Raw genomic sequence first — 21,934 nt, forward strand, 5'->3', positions numbered from 1 at the left:
CCACAGCTGGTTATTAGCAGCAATGCGGGAGAGGTGTAGTGGGGATATAGTGCGCCCCGGAGCGACGCGGTTCGCCACAAATTATATTGCCTTAAGTAGCCTTCTCAAACACAAACAAGGGTTACGAGAGCTTTTCGCCTCTCATGATTATGTAGAATGGAAAAAGAGGTTGACAAAAGTAACCTATAGAATTGAAGAGTTGGTGCTGGGAAATTCATTTTGGGATAAAGTGCGTGGTGTTGTGGGTATTATAGAGCCTATTTATGTGGTGTTGAGGATGGTGGATAATGAGACAAATCCGTCGATGGGGTCGTTGTATCCGTCTATACAGCTGATGAAAGAGGCTATCATGGTTAAAGCTCCCAATGCATATAAGTGGGTGCATGCAATAATAGACGATCGTTGGGAAAGAACGCTTTCTCACCCACTACATCAGGCCGGTAAGTACCTATATGGATTTTTTTTTCCATATGCAATAATAAATGAGGGTTGTATTGATGTATATATGTTGGTTTTCAGCATATTTCCTAAATCCCAAATACCACTACAGCCGGAACCTCTTCGATGATAATTCATTAAAAAGGGCTGTGCATGAGGTGTACGATCACTTATTCCCCGACTATCCGGGGAAAGGCACCTTTGGTAGTGAGGTAAATATGTTCCGCACTTACATTCTCCTTATCTTCATCTCAATCATTAAATACTTATTCTGGTTGCTATACGCCATCAACAAATTGTTAAATTCTGCGACACGGTTGGAATGTTTGGGTGTCACCCTGCGGTGAAGTCAAGGAACGCCATGATGGCATGTGAGTCACTGTAGTAAACTTAACTTTTATATTATTTTGGAAAATCTAGGATAATGAAAGAATCTTATGATATGCAGGCGAATGGTGGTCCATGTATGGGACTGACTGTGAGGTTTTACAACGACTGGCTATCCGTGTGCTTGCACAGACGGTGTCCTCGTCACCCTGTGAAAGGAATTGGAGTACATTCTCCCTCATACACACAAATAAACGTAATAGAATAGGGTATGAGAGGTTTCAGAAGCTAGTGTATTGTCACTACAATATGAAGTTATGAGAGGTTGCTCCGCTCGGAAGGAAGAAGAAAAGCATAGTAAGACCCACTGGACCTGATGACGGTCGGACAGCATGCATATGCTGAGGATGCGGAGGATGACCCAGTTTACCAGTGGGTTAGGTCGGATGACTTAGATACCTCGGATGGGCGACCAGAGCCACATATTGCGGCAGAAGAAGAGACACAAGGGATTGATGTTGACAAACATGTGGAGCAGCAAAGGTCTCCTGTTAAGGCATTCGACCCATTGACGAGGAGACCGGAGGGCAGCCCGTGGCAGTCACTATCACGTGGGACACGTGGCGGGAAGACATTATCTGACACCGAGACTGAGTCAAAAAGTGATGTGGGGAATGAGTCCGGTGATGATGATGGCGGCAATAAGGGTGACGATGACTCTAATGACAGTAAGGATGATGATAATGATGATGATGGCAATGGGGATGGTGGCGACGTGGGTGGGAGTCAGGATAAGAGGCCTCTTAGCCCTTTCGGGGAGGAGAATTTCGATCATTCCACGCAGGACCCTGACCATGGTTCTTGTCCAGGAGAACCACGACCCCGTCTTGTTTACAATATGACATACACGCGTCAAAAGCTACTGCAGAAAAAGAAGACTCATAAACTTTCAGATTTTGAGGAGGAACTGCTAGCAAAATGCATGAGGGATACAAGCGTTCGTGGCAAGCGAGGTGGCTCTAGATTTGGATCACGGACGAGGGAGGGGAGCTCGAGTTACAGGCCACAACATGAATCTGGATCACAAACACTGGAGAGTAGCTCGAGTTCTGTGCCACAGTATGGGCATGGATATGGACCTAGTGGATATGCGACGAGTGACTCCAGCAATTATGGCACATCATTTTTCAACCCTGGTCAGGAGTTCACTTCTACATATGGGCAAGGATATGAGCAGCAGTATGGATATGGCCAACAATATGGATACCAAGGAGCTTCATATGTGCCCTTCCCAGATCCATATCAGTTACAGCCTGTGACGATTACACAGTATCCACGAATGGGCATATTGATTCAGTTTGGAGAGGATGAATACCAGCGTTATGTAAGGGAGTATCTTAACTGGTACCACTCTACTATGACTTGGGCACAATATTGTCGAATTGTGGAGCAGCAGTACTATGCCCAGCCTCGTCGAGATGGAGATGATGATTACGAGCCACCACGCAACTCTATGTGGGTCTAGACCACAACTAGTCCCCATCATTGATATGTATATTTATCAAATTTTACTTCTTCAGTTCTTATTTTGCTTTTCAATGAATTGGTTGTGTTTTCATACATGACTATGATATATTTATAAATATCATTCATTCAATTTAAATATAGTTGCATTAGTTCAGTTAAACACCGCATAACTTAGGACCCTATACAAAGGAAATTTATTATGTGCATCTTTTTTTTTGAGATGTTATGATTTAAAAGTGTGTATTAAGGGCCTTTTTAACAATCCCCAAAGTTCCATTAAAAAATTCAACCATTTTCCCAATGTTTCCCCATGTTTCCCAAAAAGTGCGATAAACTATGCGATACAAACGATATATCCCGTGCGATAACCGATACGTATCTGTATCTCAAGGGTGCGATACATTGTGCGATACCGATATTTCGAACACTATCACCAGCAAGCGCCATAGGGTCCACCGGTGACAGTTCCAGACATCATTGCCACAAGCATACCCCACGAAATATTTTGGATATTGGGCGAGATCACAAAATATCATGTGATACATGCAATGTATTGAGGGATACGGGGGAATATCTCAATTCCCCCTATGTATCTCGTTTTGTTGACTTGCAATATCGATCGTGTCAGCCGATATCATCGATTCGTTAAACACTGAGTATACCTGATGATGTCTCCAATGTTCAGAAGATCCCGGGCTATCCATGGTGTATTGTGCTTCTTGATGGTCATGGGTGTTTCCATGTGTGAGATCATTGAGGGGTTGCAAGGGATATGTATCTTTAGATTGTAGAACTGTCTTGTAATTTATGTCAAATTTCTAGACATGTTTTTCTTTTTCTAAGTCAAGTGTCCATATTCATCTTGTATCTTCAAATCATCCCTAATCTTTAAGCATGTATTGTTTTCGTATTTAAGTAAATTATCACATATTTTATCTCCATCAAATATTTTTAACCTTTGAAGGTTTTCCAGTTTGCCTAACTTATTTATGTTCTAATGATGAGTTTCTAATATGTAATCTATTAATAATGATGCTCATTATCCCTTTCCTTGGTTCATACCTGTTATTACTCGCTTGACTGTTACTACAGTTAACATTGTTGTTGGTTATATTTGAGAGCTTTTATGTTCTAAATGCAGAAAATTCTTTGCTTTGTTTTTTTTTTTTTTGGTTTGTGAAATTTATGATATTCTTTGTAATAATTTTTCACAGCGAAATTGTGAAGCCTTAATGCTTCTTCAAAAGAATGGCTTGCAGAAGAAAAATGCTTCGATAGCTGTCATTGCCACTCTGTTTGGAGACACAGAAAATGTCAAGTGGCTTGAGCAGAACAATCTGGTTGAGTGGGGCGAAGCCGACTTGGACGGGCTATTAGAGAGTGGAATATATGATGATTCCCAAATAAAAGCAATTGCATTGGGCTTGAACAAGAAGCGACCTCTTCTGGTAATTCAAGGGCCTCCAGGTACTGGAAAGACAGGCTTGCTTAAGGAACTGATAGCACTTTCTGTTCAACAAGGTGAACGGGTGCTTGTAACTGCACCCACAAATGCTGCTATTGACAACATGGTAGAAAGGCTTTCAGATATTGGATTAAACATTGTGCGTGTTGGTAATCCAGCAAGAATATCTACAGCTGTGGCGTCGAAGTCTCTAGGGGAAATCGTCAATGGTAGACTTGCGACTTTCCGGAAAGAGTTTGAGAGGAAAAAAACAGATCTAAGAAAGGATCTGAGGCATTGTCTGAAAGATGACTCTCTAGCAGCGGGTATACGTCAGCTTCTAAAACAACTTGGAAAGACATTGAAGAAGAAAGAGAAGGATACCGTAAAGGAAGTGTTATCAAGTACCCAGGTTGTACTTTGCACTAATACTGGAGCAGCTGAGCCTTCCATCAGAAGGCTGGGCAGTTTTGATCTGGTTGTCATAGATGAAGCAGGGCAAGCAATTGAACCATCTTGCTGGATCCCAATTTTACAAGGAAAGCGCTGTATCCTTGCTGGTGATAAATGCCAGCTAGCTCCAGTAATTCTATCCAGGAAAGCTATGGAAGGTGGGCTTGGCATATCTCTCTTGGAAAGGGCATCAACTTTGCACGAAGGTGTGCTTGCTACCAGATTGAGAATCCAGTACCGGATGCATGATGCAATAGCCAGTTGGGCTTCGAAAGAGATGTATGATGGACTATTGCAATCTTCTCCAGCCGTGTCCTCACATCTTCTTGTAGATTCTCCATTTGTCAAGGTACAATAACTGAAATCTTTTGAACTTCTTGTATATAGTCTGCAACTTAGGGAAGTGAGAAGTGTATCATCGATAATCTTGGTCATGTTTGGTGTTTATTGATACATTAGCTTCCATCAAGGTACGTTTTGGTTTTATTTGTTAATAAACCCTGAATTGTGAAATTGAGTTTCTGCTTCACATTGGTAATGGAGGATTCATTTCTTTCCTTTTCTATTCAGTTATGCAGTTTTGTTAGATCCATTCTTTCTCAAATGATTCTACTGAAGAAGCATCTTTAATTTTATTAAGGTTTTCTTCGGTAGATTTATCATCATCATCAAAGCTTGGGAAAGTTGATTGTATCTTTTTCAAAGAAATGGTCTTTAAGAGTGTTTCAGTATTTTTTTTTTTTTCTATTGGCTTGTACAGTATGTTTAGGTTTTTACTTTGTACACGTGGGACCCAATGGTTCAATAATTCAAAGATATGATGGGCCTATCTGTGAATTTTTCTATTAATCAAAAACTCTCCAGAATGCAAGATTCTAGCTATAGAACATCGAGCCTTTTTTAAAAATTGAATGTGAGCCATTGCTGTCTTTCCTTTCTTAATCTTCTATTGGTTGGGCCACCTATTGAAGGGTTAAATTTTACCCATTTGGGAGATTTTTGGTGCTTGGACCATCTGCAATGAACCCATCGTATCATTGGCTTGGATCAGAGAACGATGGGCCCACTTATAAAAGTAGAAAGCCCAAACTGTATTGTACAAACATTTGGGACATCCCACTCGATAGCGTGCTAGGCTAATTAACCCATTCATCAGGGGGAGAGGGTCTTGCATTGTATCAAGGTTAATGGTTTGTAGAATTTTCATTAGTATGAAGCCCACCTTGAAGCCCAATCTCAACCTAAGCAGCCCAAACCCAATCTAAGCCTAGGTATAGTCTAAAACCTCACTGAAACCCCTGAAGCTTAAGGAATAGGGACCTGAGGGAGAACCCGGGATGGTATGGGACCCAGCCTAACCCAAGGGTAGTCGCCACACCTATTCTTTTATGAGCATTCATTGGGTGTGGAAAACCTTTTCTGCTTCTCAGAAAGAAAATCCAAAGAAAAAGGGCCCTGGACACTTTTCCGTGTCCACAGCCAGATTCCGGGCCCACTTCAAGCCCTGATCTCTTTAGCTTTTGGTATACAAATCCCCTGATCCAGATAGCCATATTGAAGACCATTAAGTGATCTTTCCACTAAGTGGTTTTTCTTAAGCTTCAGGATGATCCTACAGGCACGAAGTTATAGTTGAAATATCAGATACTGTGCATGATTGTTTGGCAGTTGCAGAACAGGAACTTTACCAACTTATGGGCCCCACATCTCCCTAATTACCAGGAATTTGTCCCCAAAACGAAAACATTAGTTAGACCGTCAAGTCTCTTTCCCAAAAAGCTATATATCTCCCAAATCCAACTCACCAAGTTGCAACTGATAACTGAGAGGTGTGTGTGCCAGACTATGTGTAGGAAACAATGTTTCAAATCTCCATATTCCTTTGACCCTTTGACCCATTTTTAAAAAATCAAAATAGCCCTAGGAGCCTTAGTTTGACCCTAACCTGCCCCCCTAATTACCTTATCTACTAAAATTCCAAGACTACCCTTCCTTCAAACCACAAGATTCACCTAAGTGTTTTAATCTCCACCAGTCATTTCCCAATTTCTAGAAGACTCCTGTAACCCTCCCTAAGCCCAATTACCCCTCAATTCTCTACAAATTAGCCTCCAACCACCAATCAACCTCCTAGATCTTACCAGTTGTCAAACATCCCTAAACTTCCTGCCCTTTAGCATACCCCCAACTTCCCCTCAATTTACAACATTGCTACCCTCTCCTCCACACATAAAAGCCTCTTGCTCATGGTGTGCCATAACGGCCATTGTGTAATGGTAATGGTGGCAACTGTTATATGTCATGGGGAAAATGACCCATAACGGCCTGTTATGGGGCCGATATATATATATATATATATATATAAAATTTTAATTTTAATTTTTCAATAAAATAAAAAGAACGTAATGGCCGTTATGGCCCATATTGTAACGGTAACAATGGTTGTTGTTATGGCCACTGTTACCTTTATAGAATGCCTTGTTCTTGCTACAAGAGGTCTTGCCTCTCCAAAATCTCGAAGTGCCTTAGCTAGCAGATAAGAGCTTAAATTTGCAATACCTAGAAAATTGCTGCTAGACCTATGGAGAAGGAGAAGTCTTGAAGGGGATCAAAAGCTTGGGAATTCCTTCTTACCTAAGGCCATGGAGTATAGCTCTACTCCTTAGAGTAGTGAGTCAAGGTTTTGACAACCTTCAAGAATAGAAGAATTACCTTGTCCTTCTTCCTCATTTCCCTTTGAAGGTTCTACTAGGCAAGGCCCTCCTACAACCACCTGGAGTTCTATCCAGTGTTTTAAATAGCGGCCGCGTGTTGCGTAACGTTCAGTCCTTGTAGAGTGTAGCGTAAATAACATAGAGTAAGCTACATGATATGTCAATTTTTAAAGAGGCGATCTCCAATCCAAAGTGGTGTGAGGCCTATGATGGTTAATGTCCGGCTCCAACCTTTTTATAACATTCTTTAAACCAATTGTAATCTCATCGACATCTTTATATGTAGTTGCATATCGAAATTGTGGGTTTAAAAAGAAGCCTAAAAGTTTTTAAAAGAGAGAACAATAGAACACATCAAATGTTCAACACTACATAAAGAACTGAAGGAAAAATAATAACTAAATTTAATCACTGTTTGTAACTAATGTTTATTTGCTGTGTGGAGATCATGGTGAAGTTGTCTGTTCCAGTGCCTATATATGAGCTTCTAATATTCCTTGTAGTGTTTACAATCACGGTTAATTGATAACTTTGCTCTGTCCATTGCTTCATAAAGAAAGCCCATCTTCGGTTTATCATCTGATGTAAGATGATGGAAGCTATCCTAGGATGCAAGATGGGAGATCAATTACACGTTAATTTCATCAATCGACATATAAAATCAAGCATATCCTCATAATAGATTCATAAATTCAGATTTATAACATGAGGATCCTTGGTTTTCATATATACGGTGCATGAAAATATAAAATAGTTCAAGAGTTGCCCACTTGGAAGTAGGGACTTCCAATCTAGCGTGGGTAGTGCAACAACTACATGGATAGATGATGATGCAGGCAAAATTCTGGTTTTGGAAAAGTTTCACAAAAATAAATAAATAAAATTCAGATTTTGATTAAGGTTTTGGATTCATGGATGGAAATTTAAGAATGGTGTTTTTAGGGATTCAAACGATAAAGGGTTTAGAAGGTTGTAATGGAAAGGAAAAGAGGAAGACTAGAGAAAGAAGAATACCTTTCGAAGAAGGGAGAGGAAGGATGTAAGAAGAAAAATACCTTTCGAAGAAGAGGAAGATGAAGGATGTACCTTTGGAAATCCACCACTAAACAAGCTTATACCCTTACACAATTCAATTGGAAGGGAGAATTTTTCACAAACCCTAAAACACAAGGAGAAAAATTCTTTCACACAAGAGAACTTTTCTCTTTTTTCTTTCTTCTCAATAACACCACTAGGGTTGGAACTCCACCCTCCCGTGGTTTTATATGCCACTCACTTAAGCGAAGTGGCCCATCATCCAAAATAAGAAAACTAAAATATTTATTATCAATATTAACCATCAAATAAATCCTAAAAATAACAAAAAATATAAAGAAAGCACGATCAGAGTCCAAGGGGTCAGGAAGATCCGGTGGCCTGATCGACAAGATCCGACAGTCGGATCGACACGAAATAGAAATTCTATGACTAAAATAGTTTCCTAAGCAGCCCACATGCATCATTTCAAAGTGGAGTATTCCTGATGCACGTCCAATGCATGTGGGGTTTTCAAAATGGCCTGGTGGGCCTCATCTGGAACTCGTCTCCCATCCACAAAAAAGTTGCGCTGATGTGGATGGTCGTCTCCATCTTTTGTACACTCGAGTACGTCCTCTAATGTCCCCATCATCATTACTTTCCACTAGTCGAAGAACCTTAATCAAAGGTTTCATTGCTTTTATAATTTCTTGGCCTTTCTTCCAATACTTGTTGTCTCTTATAATTGCACACATCTCCACAAGCGTGCCACTCATCTTTTATCCATACTTCTAGTTGAGCCATTGCTGAGATGCAACCATCTCGCTAAGTGCCCCTCTATGATTGTACAAACTCTCCATGGCTATGAAATTTGTGGCGAATCTAGTCGCCCTAGGCCTCAACAACTCCCGCCTTCTTGTGAATTTTTTCATAAATGCAATTATCCACTTATGATTGTAAATATATGTTGTGATCAATCTTGCATTTTCAATCAATATTGACACATTAGGCTTCTTCCCAATATCCTCTTTGCTGTAAGATGTGTTCCTGCTAGGCTACATGTTGCCTCATTATCGGTGATAATTTACACCACATTACTTTACCCGGTTTCTTCTATCATTCTATCCATCAGGCAAGATATATACTTAGCATTCTTCATTTCATTGGATGAATCGATGGCTCTAATAAAGACTGTACCCAAGTGGGAGAGACCATGAAATTTATCATACTCAATTTTGTTGGGCCAATCCAACCATCACACATGATTGTGCTCCCTCTACTTGCCCATATGCTTCTAAATGATTATACATAAGCTCACACTTCCCGGTACACTTCATTTGAATATTTTGAATCTATGTCATAAGAATTCGTGCTTTAATCCTAGGTCTCGCATTAGCTTCTGCATCCACAAACACTTGAAAGTATGAGCAATCTACAACATGCAGGGGAATACTATTGTGTAAGAATAACTTTGCAATTGCCTTTCCAAGATTATCCACTATTTCCTTGGACCCCCCCCCAAACACATAGACACACACACACACCACAAACCGAATCAGTCCTCCCAACACATTCGGCGCTACTCATCATCATCATCATCACGGTGAGCTTGTAAACTTTCCCTCCTCGCAATCGTCATCTCCCTATTTGAATCCTCCACTGAATCAATGTCCTCATCAGGCAGCGGATTAGGATCCTCAAACACCTTTGTTGTACATTGGTCAAGCGCAGCCTTCTCTCTCCCTCATCGCCTTTTTTACCTTTAATTTCTTCTATGTTCTTCTTCATCTCCCCCCTTACTAACTGAGGGACACTTGGACACCCTGAAACTTGACCCTCTTGATGGGTCAAGTGTTGTTTTAATTGGGTCATGCCCTCGCTCACACTCCTGCTGCAAAACTTGCACATTATTTGTTGTCTACTCCCACCTATCCTTGCTCCATACTTCCACCCTACATCTTCATTCTCATTTCTAGTCATCCCAACAAATACAATTATCCAACAATTGCCATCATAGTACTTTAGAGTCTGCACAAGCCACAAATAATAATAAAAATGTATTATTAATTTGCATCATCAAGACATCAACTAAGAAACTAAGTATATGAAACTGAAATTGAAGCAACCAAGAAATTTGCATCCTCCTAGAGTGAGCTAGACATGCATGATGCATTACATTTTAAGTTTAAACATACATACATACATACATACATACATACATACATACATATATATATATATATATATATATTTGTTTGTTTTGAGAAAAGTAGACATGATATTTGAAAAATGGTGACTAAAGTACTTAGATCTGATAAAAAAATACAAACTAAAAAATCCAAAACAATAAACTTAGCACCCCCCACAAAAATAAAATAAAATAAAAAAATCAGTTTTTATTTATCCGATCTGGTGTGGATCTAATAAAAAAATGCATGGCTTTTCCAGATCTGTGATCAGAAGCATCATATTAAAAAAATTATGGAATTTAGATATTTTTTGATATATTTAATTAAAAAATAAACTTTTTTTTTTAAAAAAAAATTGGAAATGGCCGGAGATAACAGATCTTAGCTCAATTAAAAAAAGATTTTTGGAAAATATAAAAAATAGGCCATAATTGCCCAAAAACTTAAAAAACCCCTAAAAAAGCTTAAATCGATCTTCAAAATTGATAGATTTTTTTTTTCTTGTAGATCTAGGGGTCTAATAAACATAAAAATGGATTAGAAGAAGGATCAATAGCAGAAAATGGAGTTTTTTAAACCTGTTTTCTGAGTTTTTCAAAATCGGCCCCAAAATGTTTCGATCATTCAAATCGGCTGAAATTGGATGTTTTGATCCTCCAAGTTGCTGTTAATGGCGCCAAAAATCACTTAGGATTGATTTATTCGAGGTATTCCAGAGATTGGAGGAGAAATGAGGGAGAGAGAGAGAGGGAGAGAGAGAGAGAGAGAGAGAGAGAGAGAGAGATCGAAAAGGGGAAAGAAAGGGCTAGTTTGGGCATTTTATACGCATATCGGGCCTGACTTATATGGCTTCAAGATATCGGACCCGATATGGCCCGATACAGTGCACACGTTACCGATACGGGGCTGTATAGCATATCGTATCGACTCAATACGGATATGATACACCCGTATCGGCCAATGCGATACCGATATTCAAATCTATGATTAGGAGCAATATGCAATGTGCTATTGTTATCATCATAGAATGGTGTGGGTGTTCAAAGATGGATATTCAAGTTACTAAGAAGATCTTTTTGCCACGTGAGGCAGAAGGCATTGTTGTGCTTCGGCTGAGGACTTCAAAAATCGTGTGTTGCTTCTTACATTTTGTAGGAAATCAGTGAATCTCCAAGAAAGACAAACTAGCCAGCGCCCAGCAGTCAAGTGATAAGTATCTGGGAATCCTACACAATCAGCATACGCATATGCTCACAACTACAAAGAAGATCTAGAAAAGGAAAAAGAGTCCGCTATGAGTCATTGTTCACTCCCCAAGTATAGGGTTGTGATGTAGTAATAAACTCGGTAAGACCGAGGTCAAATCCCAAGGGACCGAAACCTGTGCGTAATCTGAAAGTCACTAGAACTAGATTAAGATGAAATCTAAATCGAATGAATTTGAGGGAATAATGGTGAAATATTAATCTAAAACTTAAAGAATTCAGAGGAAGGAAACTAGGGATTCAGAGGATCCACTTGTAGGTATCAGGGAAGTCTACGCTTGATTCATGAACTCAACTGGACTTCGAGTCCCATCTTCATCTAGTTGGAAGATATATCATTAAAATCGAATCTGAACTGTTGTTGATCTAGTTTCCAAGAGACAAGACAGATGTAAATTAGAATGGATTCCATCACAAAACCATGCCCACGAGACAAAGCAAATAACAGAATTAAACCAATCCACGGCCAATCTGAGTGATGTATGAATGTTAGGAAGGGTTCCATCATCCAACCATGTCCAAGGGGCAATGGTGAACAACAAGGTTTCCTAACTGCATAATCACAATAATGAAAGGAAATACACAAAGCCATCGCAGATATATTGTAATTTCAGTCACAACAAACCATTAAAAACTAAAGGTATTCCTTAAAATCAACCCACGATCAACATCAGTTTAGTAATAAATCAAAGCCATAGAGTCTTCCCATCTTGCCACAAGCTTCACCTCTTAGCCCTAGCTAAGAGGTTTAGCCAGCAATGAACGGGCTAGAACTTGAATAAAAACAAACAGTAAAATAAGAAAACCTCTAACTCTTCTACTCTCGCTCCTCCTTTTGATGCACGTCCGACCGAGCCAAGATCCTTTCGTCCCCCATCCGTTCTCTTTCTCTTCTTTCTTGTAGGCTAGGATGTCCTGGAGAGGGAGTTCCGCACTCCTCTTTACGCAGCAAAAGCTTCCGGCGCCAACTCTGTTTCTCGTAGCAAGCAACGCACAAAAGGCTGCGTTTGGACTGAAAATCAGGACGTTGATCATCCCGATTATTGCATCTTCCATCATGGATAGGGTCAAACCTGGCTGGGGCTTCCATTGGACGGTTCGGATCGCTGATCCGATCACGTTCTGGGTCACGTAACTCCACGGAAAATCCAAATTTTCCGGACGCGCGTAAACCTTACGCAGGTTGCGCTGATGTGTTCGGTGGGCCCCATAATGATGTCTTCAGAGAAATCCACTTCGTTCATTGGATTCCTGACGAAAAACTGGTCAGGAAGGGTGAGTTTTTTTCAAATTCTGCATGACCCATTGTACCAGATCCATTCACCGTCTATCTTGCTTTTGGAAGATCAAAAATGGATCTCCGGGACCTTTTGAAAATTAGCCACCTAGGCATGAGTGATATGGTCCTCGTGATTCTCATGGACGGTCCAGATCAGTCATCTGGACCATGACGGTGGCCCACAGAGATCACGTTTCCTCTCTGTTTTCACGCCACTGGAAACGGACGTTTCCGTTTTACAAGAGGAGTCGGGTCAGCGCCTGCTAACCGACTTGGTCCATTCGGTGCATAGCGAGTGCACGACTTCTGTGCACTCGACTTTTCTTAAAGTGGGCCCTTCTTGATGTATATGTAAAATCCAATCCATCCATCCACCTTTTCATCTCATTTAATCTGTTGAGACCAAAATTGAAGCACATCCACATAGCATGTGGGCCTCAATTTGATAATTTGTGGGCTGATCTGACTGTTGGGCCATTTCCACAAGGATCCAGGAGCTGAAATTTTACGTGTACGGTTCATTTATGGTCTTCAGGCCATGTATGAAGTTTGGAGCCGATCAGATGGTGGGAACCCTGTGATCTTGCATTATGGACGTCTTTCAGGCCTATTTAAAGTGAGTGGCTGGAATTTCTCTGATCTCCGGCGTGTAAATCCTCTATCTTGGTCCCATGGAGTCCCGTCCAATGCCTTGGTGATGCTTGAGCATTAAATCCATGCCTTTAGCATCCTTTTCAATCCACGCTCGTCAATTCTCCTTGCATTACAAACATGGTTAAAATAGCCCGTTAAAACATTATCATGTTCGTAATTCAGGTAACAACTGGGGTCTAATATGCAATACTTGACCCTCAACAGTCATTACCCGCAGTAATGAATGATATGATCGATAACACTGAGATATATCAGGGTGACAAGGATCTCCAACAAATTGGCTTACAATTTGAATGACATAAGTTATATCAAGGCGAGTCATTGTGAGGTAGATAGACTAGCAACAGGCTATCGGCAATGCATTGGAACTGATATCTTTTCTCCACAATCTCTTGTATTTTATGTACACCTCTATTGGCATATCAATGTCCCTGTATCAGTCAAATTGGCTAGTTTGATCAAATAGGTGGTATACATTCATTGGTCGACTGCAGAGTCAATTGAATCTGAGTCAACTTGGGAAACCAAGGCTGATTTACATACAGACTAGGGTCTGCCTATTGTCCTGACACAGTGACCAGGCCGTTGACCGGACCAAATTGACATGGGCAGTGACTGCAGGTTTGAAAACTATGCTGATGAGTACTTTAGCACTTGCTACCCATGAGTGAAATTGTTGTACTAACTGTCTTGTCCAACTGTGAATAGTCAACAACAAACGGATGCATCATACAGTAGTAGTTGGTGGATATATATTAATTCAAACACAATGACTTATCAAACATGTAATTTATCTAGTTAGCAAACTAGAGTTTCTTGAGAACCTCTTGAGATTTGAGATGCTTATTATCTTTGTTTGTTTTTATAAACTGATGCTTATGTATCTTGGCAATTATCTACTCATACATTTCTAATCTACTTCTATGATTTCTTGTACTCTTTTCATTTTAGATATTATATCTATAAGCTGCTTACCTCAATTAATTGGGATAAAGTTTGGATGATGATGATGATGATGATATCTACAAGCTATCATTTTGACAATGGCCATGTTTTCATTGCAGGCTACATGGATAACTCAGTGCCCATTGCTCTTGCTAGATACGCGAATGCCATATGGCAGCTTGTCTGTTGGATGTGAGGAGCAAATGGACCCAGCCGGCACAGGCTCCTTCTATAATGAAGGGGAAGCAGACATTGTTGTGCAACATGTTTTCTCTCTTATTTATTCTGGTAAGTTGTTTAGCTCATAGTATTAAAATTCGATAACTTGACTCTAAATTCTGTTGAATCGATTCAAGCTGAATAAGTCGGTTGAGTTTTTTTGAGTCTTCAACACCAAGACTTGACTATTTAATATTTAAAATTTATAACAGTGTAGAGTCTTGGCAATTTTTATTTATTTATTTAGTTATTTGCTGACTTGAGTTGAACAATTTGTGACAAAATTGAGGGTGTTTTTTTCTTTTTTTCTTTTTTTGTCTAGATGAAATATGGTCAAAAGTTGAGCTGTTTCAAGCACAAGTTTAGCAGCTTGATCTAGGACAATGAACCATGAAAAAACACCACTAAAAGTAAGGAGGGAAGGAATGTGAGGGAAGGAAACAGAATGGACAAAGGAGATTTGTCACCATGGATGCGGGATACAAAGTGTTTTAGTTCATGGCAGAGGGAAGGAAAAAGGGGAAAACAGAACGGACAAAGGAGAAAGATATTTTCTATCAGTGTTTGTACCAAAATTCTTATGGATTAGATGGACGGTGTCGATGTTGCCATGTGTCAAAGAAGATATTTGAGAAGGTAGATAGCATGAGGCTAGGGATCGGCTTGTCTCAGGACATTTTCGTTATTTATCTCTCTCGGATAAAGATAGATGGTTGTCCCAACCACATCAACTTCTAAGTGCACGTTCATAGATAAGATCATGGTCGATAAAGTGTAACCACTCTTTTCCCAGCTGGTTGCACATGATAGAGCCACGTTGATGGATGATTATTCTCTCATCCTTCTCCCTAAAGCCTGTAAATACCAAAAGCAAATCGAAGAGGAGGGGATCCAGTACTCAACAACAAACACAACTATCAATCCAACGCAATGCTGTTTATCTAGGCTTAGTTTCTCCATGCTCAGTAGCAACGGAACTTTAACATAGAATTAGGTTCAGTCTATCCCTAGGTATCTGCCGGACCGACTTAGGTCGTAGGCAGTAGTTATAATTCCCCTCCATCTGCGCTTGTGTGCTGGATCTGAAGGAATACAGTAGTTTAGGAACCCATCCGCCTACGCTCATATGCTGGGCCGATTGTAGTTGTAATTCTCGGCATTGCCTTTGCTTTGCGCATCAACACGCTGCTTTTTAAAGCACCCTGCTGCTCTAGCCAAGCAAGCAATTCTTCATAGTGGTAATACATTCGCCTCTTTCCAAACCACATCCATCTCTTTTCCTTGTTCATGCAAGTCCTTGGATTTCCAAGGCAAAAAAGAGCTCATTTGGAGGAAGAGCCCCAACCTCCGCCAATCTCCTGAGTAACGGGCGCACGATAGTTGCCCAAATAGACGAACCGTCGAGCCACGACTGAGCCACTCTCTATCTCGATGCCATGGGTTGGTGGTCACGGTTTGAATCGGACCCAATCAGTTCTAGCACACCCGCAACCTTCGTATGTGTTCCATGTGGCCAAATTTGATGACCAACACCGTTTTGGCATGCCCAATGGGATAGATGTGCGGTTGTTAATTAAAACCTTTAACAACATGAGTAGACGTTCCACTCAAGTAAGTGGAAATATGGAAGAACTGACGCTATAAACAGGCTTGTAACTTTCCTTAATGACAAGTTACTAGATTACTGTCAACCTAATCAAGATCTCCATAGATTCGGCAACACCATGCCATGAAATGCCGATGATTCTGTGAATCAGTTGATAGAGACCAATGTAATAGCATTGATTACAGGAGAGGAAAGGGATTTGTCATCCATTTTACGTGCATGCCATAAGATGGCATTTATCCCCATCACTGAAAAGAAAGTATCTTCTATCTACAAAAAAGCATACAATGCCCTATCTGTTGAAATCTGACGGAGTATCAATTTGTCTCTAAAAAAGAATACAATGCCATATCCGTTGAAATCTGACGGAGTATCAATTTGTCTGAGTACTTAATAGAAAATTTATAATTTCTCAGTCTGAAAGATTTACTAGTTTGGATTCTAAATTCATGATCTTCTCAAAATGCTACCGTAGAAGCAATGCTTCCCATGACTAGTTTGTATTCTTCCATTAGTAGCCATGTTTACCCTTTCAGTCTCTTACATGGAAAGGGGGGAACTGTTATAATCTACAGATCTTATTTTCTAAATGATGACAAAATCAATGAATTAATAAATAAGAATAAGCAACAATATAGTGAAACCAACACACAGATGATTTCAATTATGACAAAACCCTAAGGGCTTGTTTAGAACGTGGGATTAGATTGTATGGAATTGCATTTGGTCCAATGTAAATTCTATCCTGCGTTTGGAATGATGAAAAGGATTAAATTAATCCATGAATCATATCATCTAGTCCCAACAAAAGATACGGCGGGATTTTTGGTGGATCCAAAATCTACTACATTTATGGACCCCAAGTTGATGCGTGTGTTTAATCCACGCCATCCATCCATATGCACCCTTTACACATGACACTCGAGTTGCATATGCATATAGGTGATTGACATCAGTTGTGAAATTTGGTCTGTTGATTACAATTCCATGGTCCACCAACCGCTGGTTTCACTTAATACAGTGGTTTTCTCAAACGAAGAATTTGATCTCAAACGTGGGACTGGATGGTCAAAATTCCATGGTATTTCTAGACATTTTTAAAAAAAAACACACTCTCACACCCACACAAACCACGATGGGTTCTCGGACCCATGACCTCTGTGTTGAAACTCTTGTGAGTCTACCACGGAGCCATGAGTAGAGACCCGTGGTATTTCCAGACATATAATCATTGTGTGATAATGGTCTTAATTCCACCTAATTCAATTCAATAGCAACTAATTCCATGGTCCAAACAGGCCCTAAGCAGATATCCTGTAAAAACACTGGTTTGATGGTGAAGAAGTTTGGAAATAACTATATATATATATATATATATATATATATATATATATATATATATATATATATATATATATATATATATATATATATATATATATATATATATATATTCTCGGGGCTTCCGTAGGCAAGGCATGATATTCCTACGGTATATGTCAAGTTGGGTAAGCAGAATAAACAGAAGTGATGGGCCACAAAGCATCATTCTTTTTTGAATTTTCAAAATTCCAAGTGCATCAGAAAGGCTATTCAGGCCTTTAGGACTCTAAAAGGTTAACAAAAGATTGATCTAGAGGACTACATGATGAGGGACACTTTGGTTAGATGCATAAAGAGAAATGAGTTCTTGAGATGGGGAATTTTGGCTTAATTCTAAGTATAATTACAAAGTTCCTTATGGGGTTTGGGATTTTCTTGAAGGGTTTACTAGTGCGCATCTACTAAGGAGTGCCTGGGCATGCCTTACATCTAACAAAAAGTGGGAATATAATTATGCATATGACTTGTACGCCCAATAAGAAAAAGGATCACTACTGGGTGTATTAGATTATATGCCCAAGCATCCATTCCCCATTTGGCTAGAACAAGGGGCTAAAACTTTAACATATTAATTTTTTCCAGTTCCTACAAGCTTGTGATTGTAAATTGCCAAATATCCATTACTCGGTGATTTTTTTTTATATTGGTGAGTTGTTCTGCCCCTTTTCATGGTAGTTTTGTTTTTAACTTCAAAGTCTATGCAGGAGTCTCTCCAACTGCCATTGCAGTGCAATCTCCTTATGTTGCTCAAGTCCAGCTTTTGAGAGACAGACTAGATGGGCTGCCAGAGGCTGTCGGCATTGAGGTTGCAACTATTGATAGCTTTCAAGGTCGGGAGGCCGATGCAGTAATTATATCAATGGTATGCTTCCAAAAAGGCACTCAATTCCTTGATATTCAAAATGATTCTGACCAGTGAAACTATTTTGCATTTCGGGTGGCATTCAAGGACATTCCTTCTTCGATTTCAACAACTATTTAGACTGCACTATTATATTACAGGGAAATGACACCCAGATCTTCATGGGGATGTTAGTGATGTCCCCATAGCTTCTAACTGATACTCTCTCTTCCATTTCAGTAATAGATTCTATTTAGACTGGACTATACATATAGGAGAATCCGGATGTCCACACCTTCATGGGGACATCAGCAACATCACCAAACCTTTTAATTGCTAGCTGGGACCTTTTCTTTTTGTATCGGTATCACATCTGTATTGCACCCTTCGGATACAGAAACTTTGTGGGTAACATTGGGAAATATTGCATGTATCGTGCAATGTATTGCAGAGGGAAACATTGGGGAAGCTTAGGGAAATGGTGGAATTTTTCAATGAAACTTCAAGAGATGTTGAAAGACCCCTGATTACACACTTAGAACTCATTACAAATAATAACTAGTTATTTTCCATTCTCTAGCATCTTTGACCATAAGTGACGCAATTACATCCACATAATTAATATTTTTTGAAAACACGAATATCTAAAGTCTCTCCTATTAGGAAGGACTTCATTTCCATTGTGTCTGTTAGGAAAATACTTAATTTCTTGTATATACTCCTTTTTGTTTAGATTTAATTAGGGTATAATCCAATTAAATCAATTAGATTGGATTTCATATTTATTGTATTATTCCATATATGGTGCCATCTCTCATGTATAAACTCAGGACCTTACACTTGATGAAAAGCACGCAATTCTCCCATCTCTAATTTTTTACATGGTATCGGAGCCTCCAATCTGGAACCCTTGACTGTCCTGCAAATTTACATGGTATGCCATCTCTAATTTTTTACATCTCCCAATTACATATTTATTATGTAATAATTAGTAAGAATTTTTCTATTTGTCTTTTTTTTTTTTTTTTTTCCAAATATTGTTTTTAATTAATAAATATGTTGTTAATGCATTAATGTTTTCAAATAAAAATGTTCAGTTATTCAGTGGAAATAATGCCTTAATTTATCCACTCCATATCTCTATTTAAATATATTTTAAAATTCTTATTTCTAATCAAAGTAATTTTTCTGAAAAGAAGTGTGGCCAATCTGTAGATCGACATACACTAATTACATGTATATATTTTTTTCACTGAAATGACAAATTTATAGGGTGAAAATGGAAGGAATTCGGATTTCCCCAATTCATTCATTATCATCATCAAAATAGAAATTTCTTGCTCCAAATAATGACAATGCATGAAATTCATGCATAGATATTGATTTACGCTTGTTCTCTTCTAATCTGTAGAAAAACATATGAGTTTAAACAACTGAAATCAAAATTTTCTCACTTAACGGGTTCGGCCTGATTTCACTCTCAGATTGCGTTTTCTCCATTAAAATTGTGTTTTCATGCAGAACAACTTTTAATTGCAAAAAGACACTTAGAAACAATTTCCCCAAAAAAATCTGACGTAAAATGGTTTATTATTATTATTATTATTATTGTTATTATTATTATTATTTCAAAATTTTCTTCAACTTCCAGCAATATATGTAGGTATAGATCATACTTGTGATATTTCCCAAATATTGATGAATACATTGGACTTTTAGAAAGGGAAGATGAATGAAAAGTCACAATACATGCGATATATCTATTGACACAGGATTTTTCCGAGTTTTGTATCTCACAAGTGTGGTATCGATAATATCAGCCACTATCGTTGATAAATTGATTACTGTGTCAGACAATCAGTCACTGATCCAGATTGTTCATTCATGGATCCATCCACTGGGATGCCATGGTGCAAAAACACCGGTGGATGATCATAACCTTCGAATATTGAACTTTCCAGTAACTGTCTGACTTTTATGAGCCATAGATCTGATGATTAGCATCATCTAACCCAAGTTCTTGGAATCATAAGCAATCCACAGTTTGGCCTATTGGAGAGATCTTTCACACTGCCCATTTTCATGCATTAATCACATTGTTAGAATCATTAGGTCAGTCTCATTTTTGCACCATGGTCCCCAGTTGTATGAATGAAAGGATAAAAGGTTCACTTGTTTGGAAGGTGGAGAGTAAAAGCGAGGTCTCTCCTTCCCTGTCACGAGATGGTGTTTCTCTAATAATTGGTTGTATCCCCATCTACTGGGTTAAATTTGTCATCTTCCCTGTGTATGCACAGCGTCTCCTTCTCTGTTGATTTCTATGTATGCTCATGTATATGGTGATGGTTGTTTCACATTATATTCACATGATCAAATTATGCATAGCCAAAGTGCATTCTTAAGATGTCAGCTCGGTTGGTTTCCTGGTGGTGCAACGTGATTTCCTAGCAACCCACAACCACTTTACCTGATGTTGGTGCAAGCATTATTCTTTTCCTTATGAATGCTCAAACATCATTTCAACATATGTTCTCTTGTTAATAAGCAGAGGCAATCATAAATGCAATCACAAAAGATACGCTCATTCAAACAATGTTGATATCACCCTTGCATGGAAGCAAGGAAAATGACAATGCAGATTCATTATTTAAGGATAGTCTTAGGCTCACCATCTCTCACAGTTTGATGTTGAGCTCTACTAAAAATGGTGATGTTTGCCTCTCCGTAGGTTCGATCAAATACACTGGGAGCTGTTGGCTTTCTGGGAGACAGTAGACGGATGAATGTAGCCATAACCAGAGCACGCAAACATGTAGCGGTTGTCTGTGATAGCTCCACAATATGCCACAACACCTTCTTGGCTAGACTTTTGCGTCACATTCGACGCTTTGGAAGAGTAAAACATGCTGAACCTGGAACTTTTGGTGGATCTGGACTCAGCATGAATCCCATGTTGCCTTCCATCACTTGATGTCTAAAAGCAGCTCATTTTCCATTGATTATTGTATTTTGATTATTTGGGAGGACAATTGTAAGTAAGCCTTAAAAAAAAAAAAAAAAAAAAAAAAAAACTCCCCCATCACCCTTCTCTAACAGCAGTGTGGATTCAATTTCATGTCTATTCGGGAGGATGTGTATTCTCTCGCCAGCACATCCAACTATCACCATCCATGTACAGGTTTCCAATCTGTAAAAAAAGAATACAGATATCTTGAAGAAGTGCAGTTCTGCAACCATTCTGATCAGTATTAGGTGGAACTGTTTAAAAACAAATCGGTCTTTTGTATACGCATACTGAAAAGTGAGATGTATGTCAACAAAAAAGGATTTCATGTGTATTAGCTGGGCTTTTTGGTCAAGACCAACAACCAGATTGCAGATCATGAATGTTCGGAATCCATATTATGCAAGGGGACATTGCTTGTGCTAATTCTTGCAGGGATGCCTGGCAGTAACAATCCTGAAAAGTCATTTATGACTAATCCTTTGTTTAGCTCGGGCTTATATAGTTTGTTATCTTTCTTTTTTTTTCTTTTTTTCTTCGAAAGATTAGTTTTTTTAATCTAATATTAGAAGTTTACTAATTCCATGTGTGTGTATAGCTGTAAGCATCAACATGCGGGCATACTTGCA

General features: G+C 39.1%; 1 protein-coding gene across 1 annotated transcript in view; it reads left to right on the forward strand.

Moving 5' to 3' along the window:
- LOC131247835 (uncharacterized) overlaps positions 1-21,544 on the forward strand; it is a 31,637-nt gene extending 10,093 nt beyond the window's left edge. The window contains exons 4-7 of the mRNA XM_058247750.1: positions 3,507-4,538; positions 14,372-14,540; positions 18,165-18,322; positions 21,030-21,544. Of these exons, the coding sequence (XP_058103733.1) occupies positions 3,507-4,538; positions 14,372-14,540; positions 18,165-18,322; positions 21,030-21,272 (1,602 nt within the window). The 3' untranslated portion in view covers positions 21,273-21,544. The remainder of the gene's footprint in view (positions 1-3,506; positions 4,539-14,371; positions 14,541-18,164; positions 18,323-21,029) is intronic.
- The last annotated feature ends 390 nt before the right edge of the window (positions 21,545-21,934 follow it).

This window comes from Magnolia sinica, chromosome 6, assembly GCF_029962835.1.
Source record: "Magnolia sinica isolate HGM2019 chromosome 6, MsV1, whole genome shotgun sequence".
NCBI lineage: Eukaryota > Viridiplantae > Streptophyta > Magnoliopsida > Magnoliales > Magnoliaceae > Magnolia > Magnolia sinica.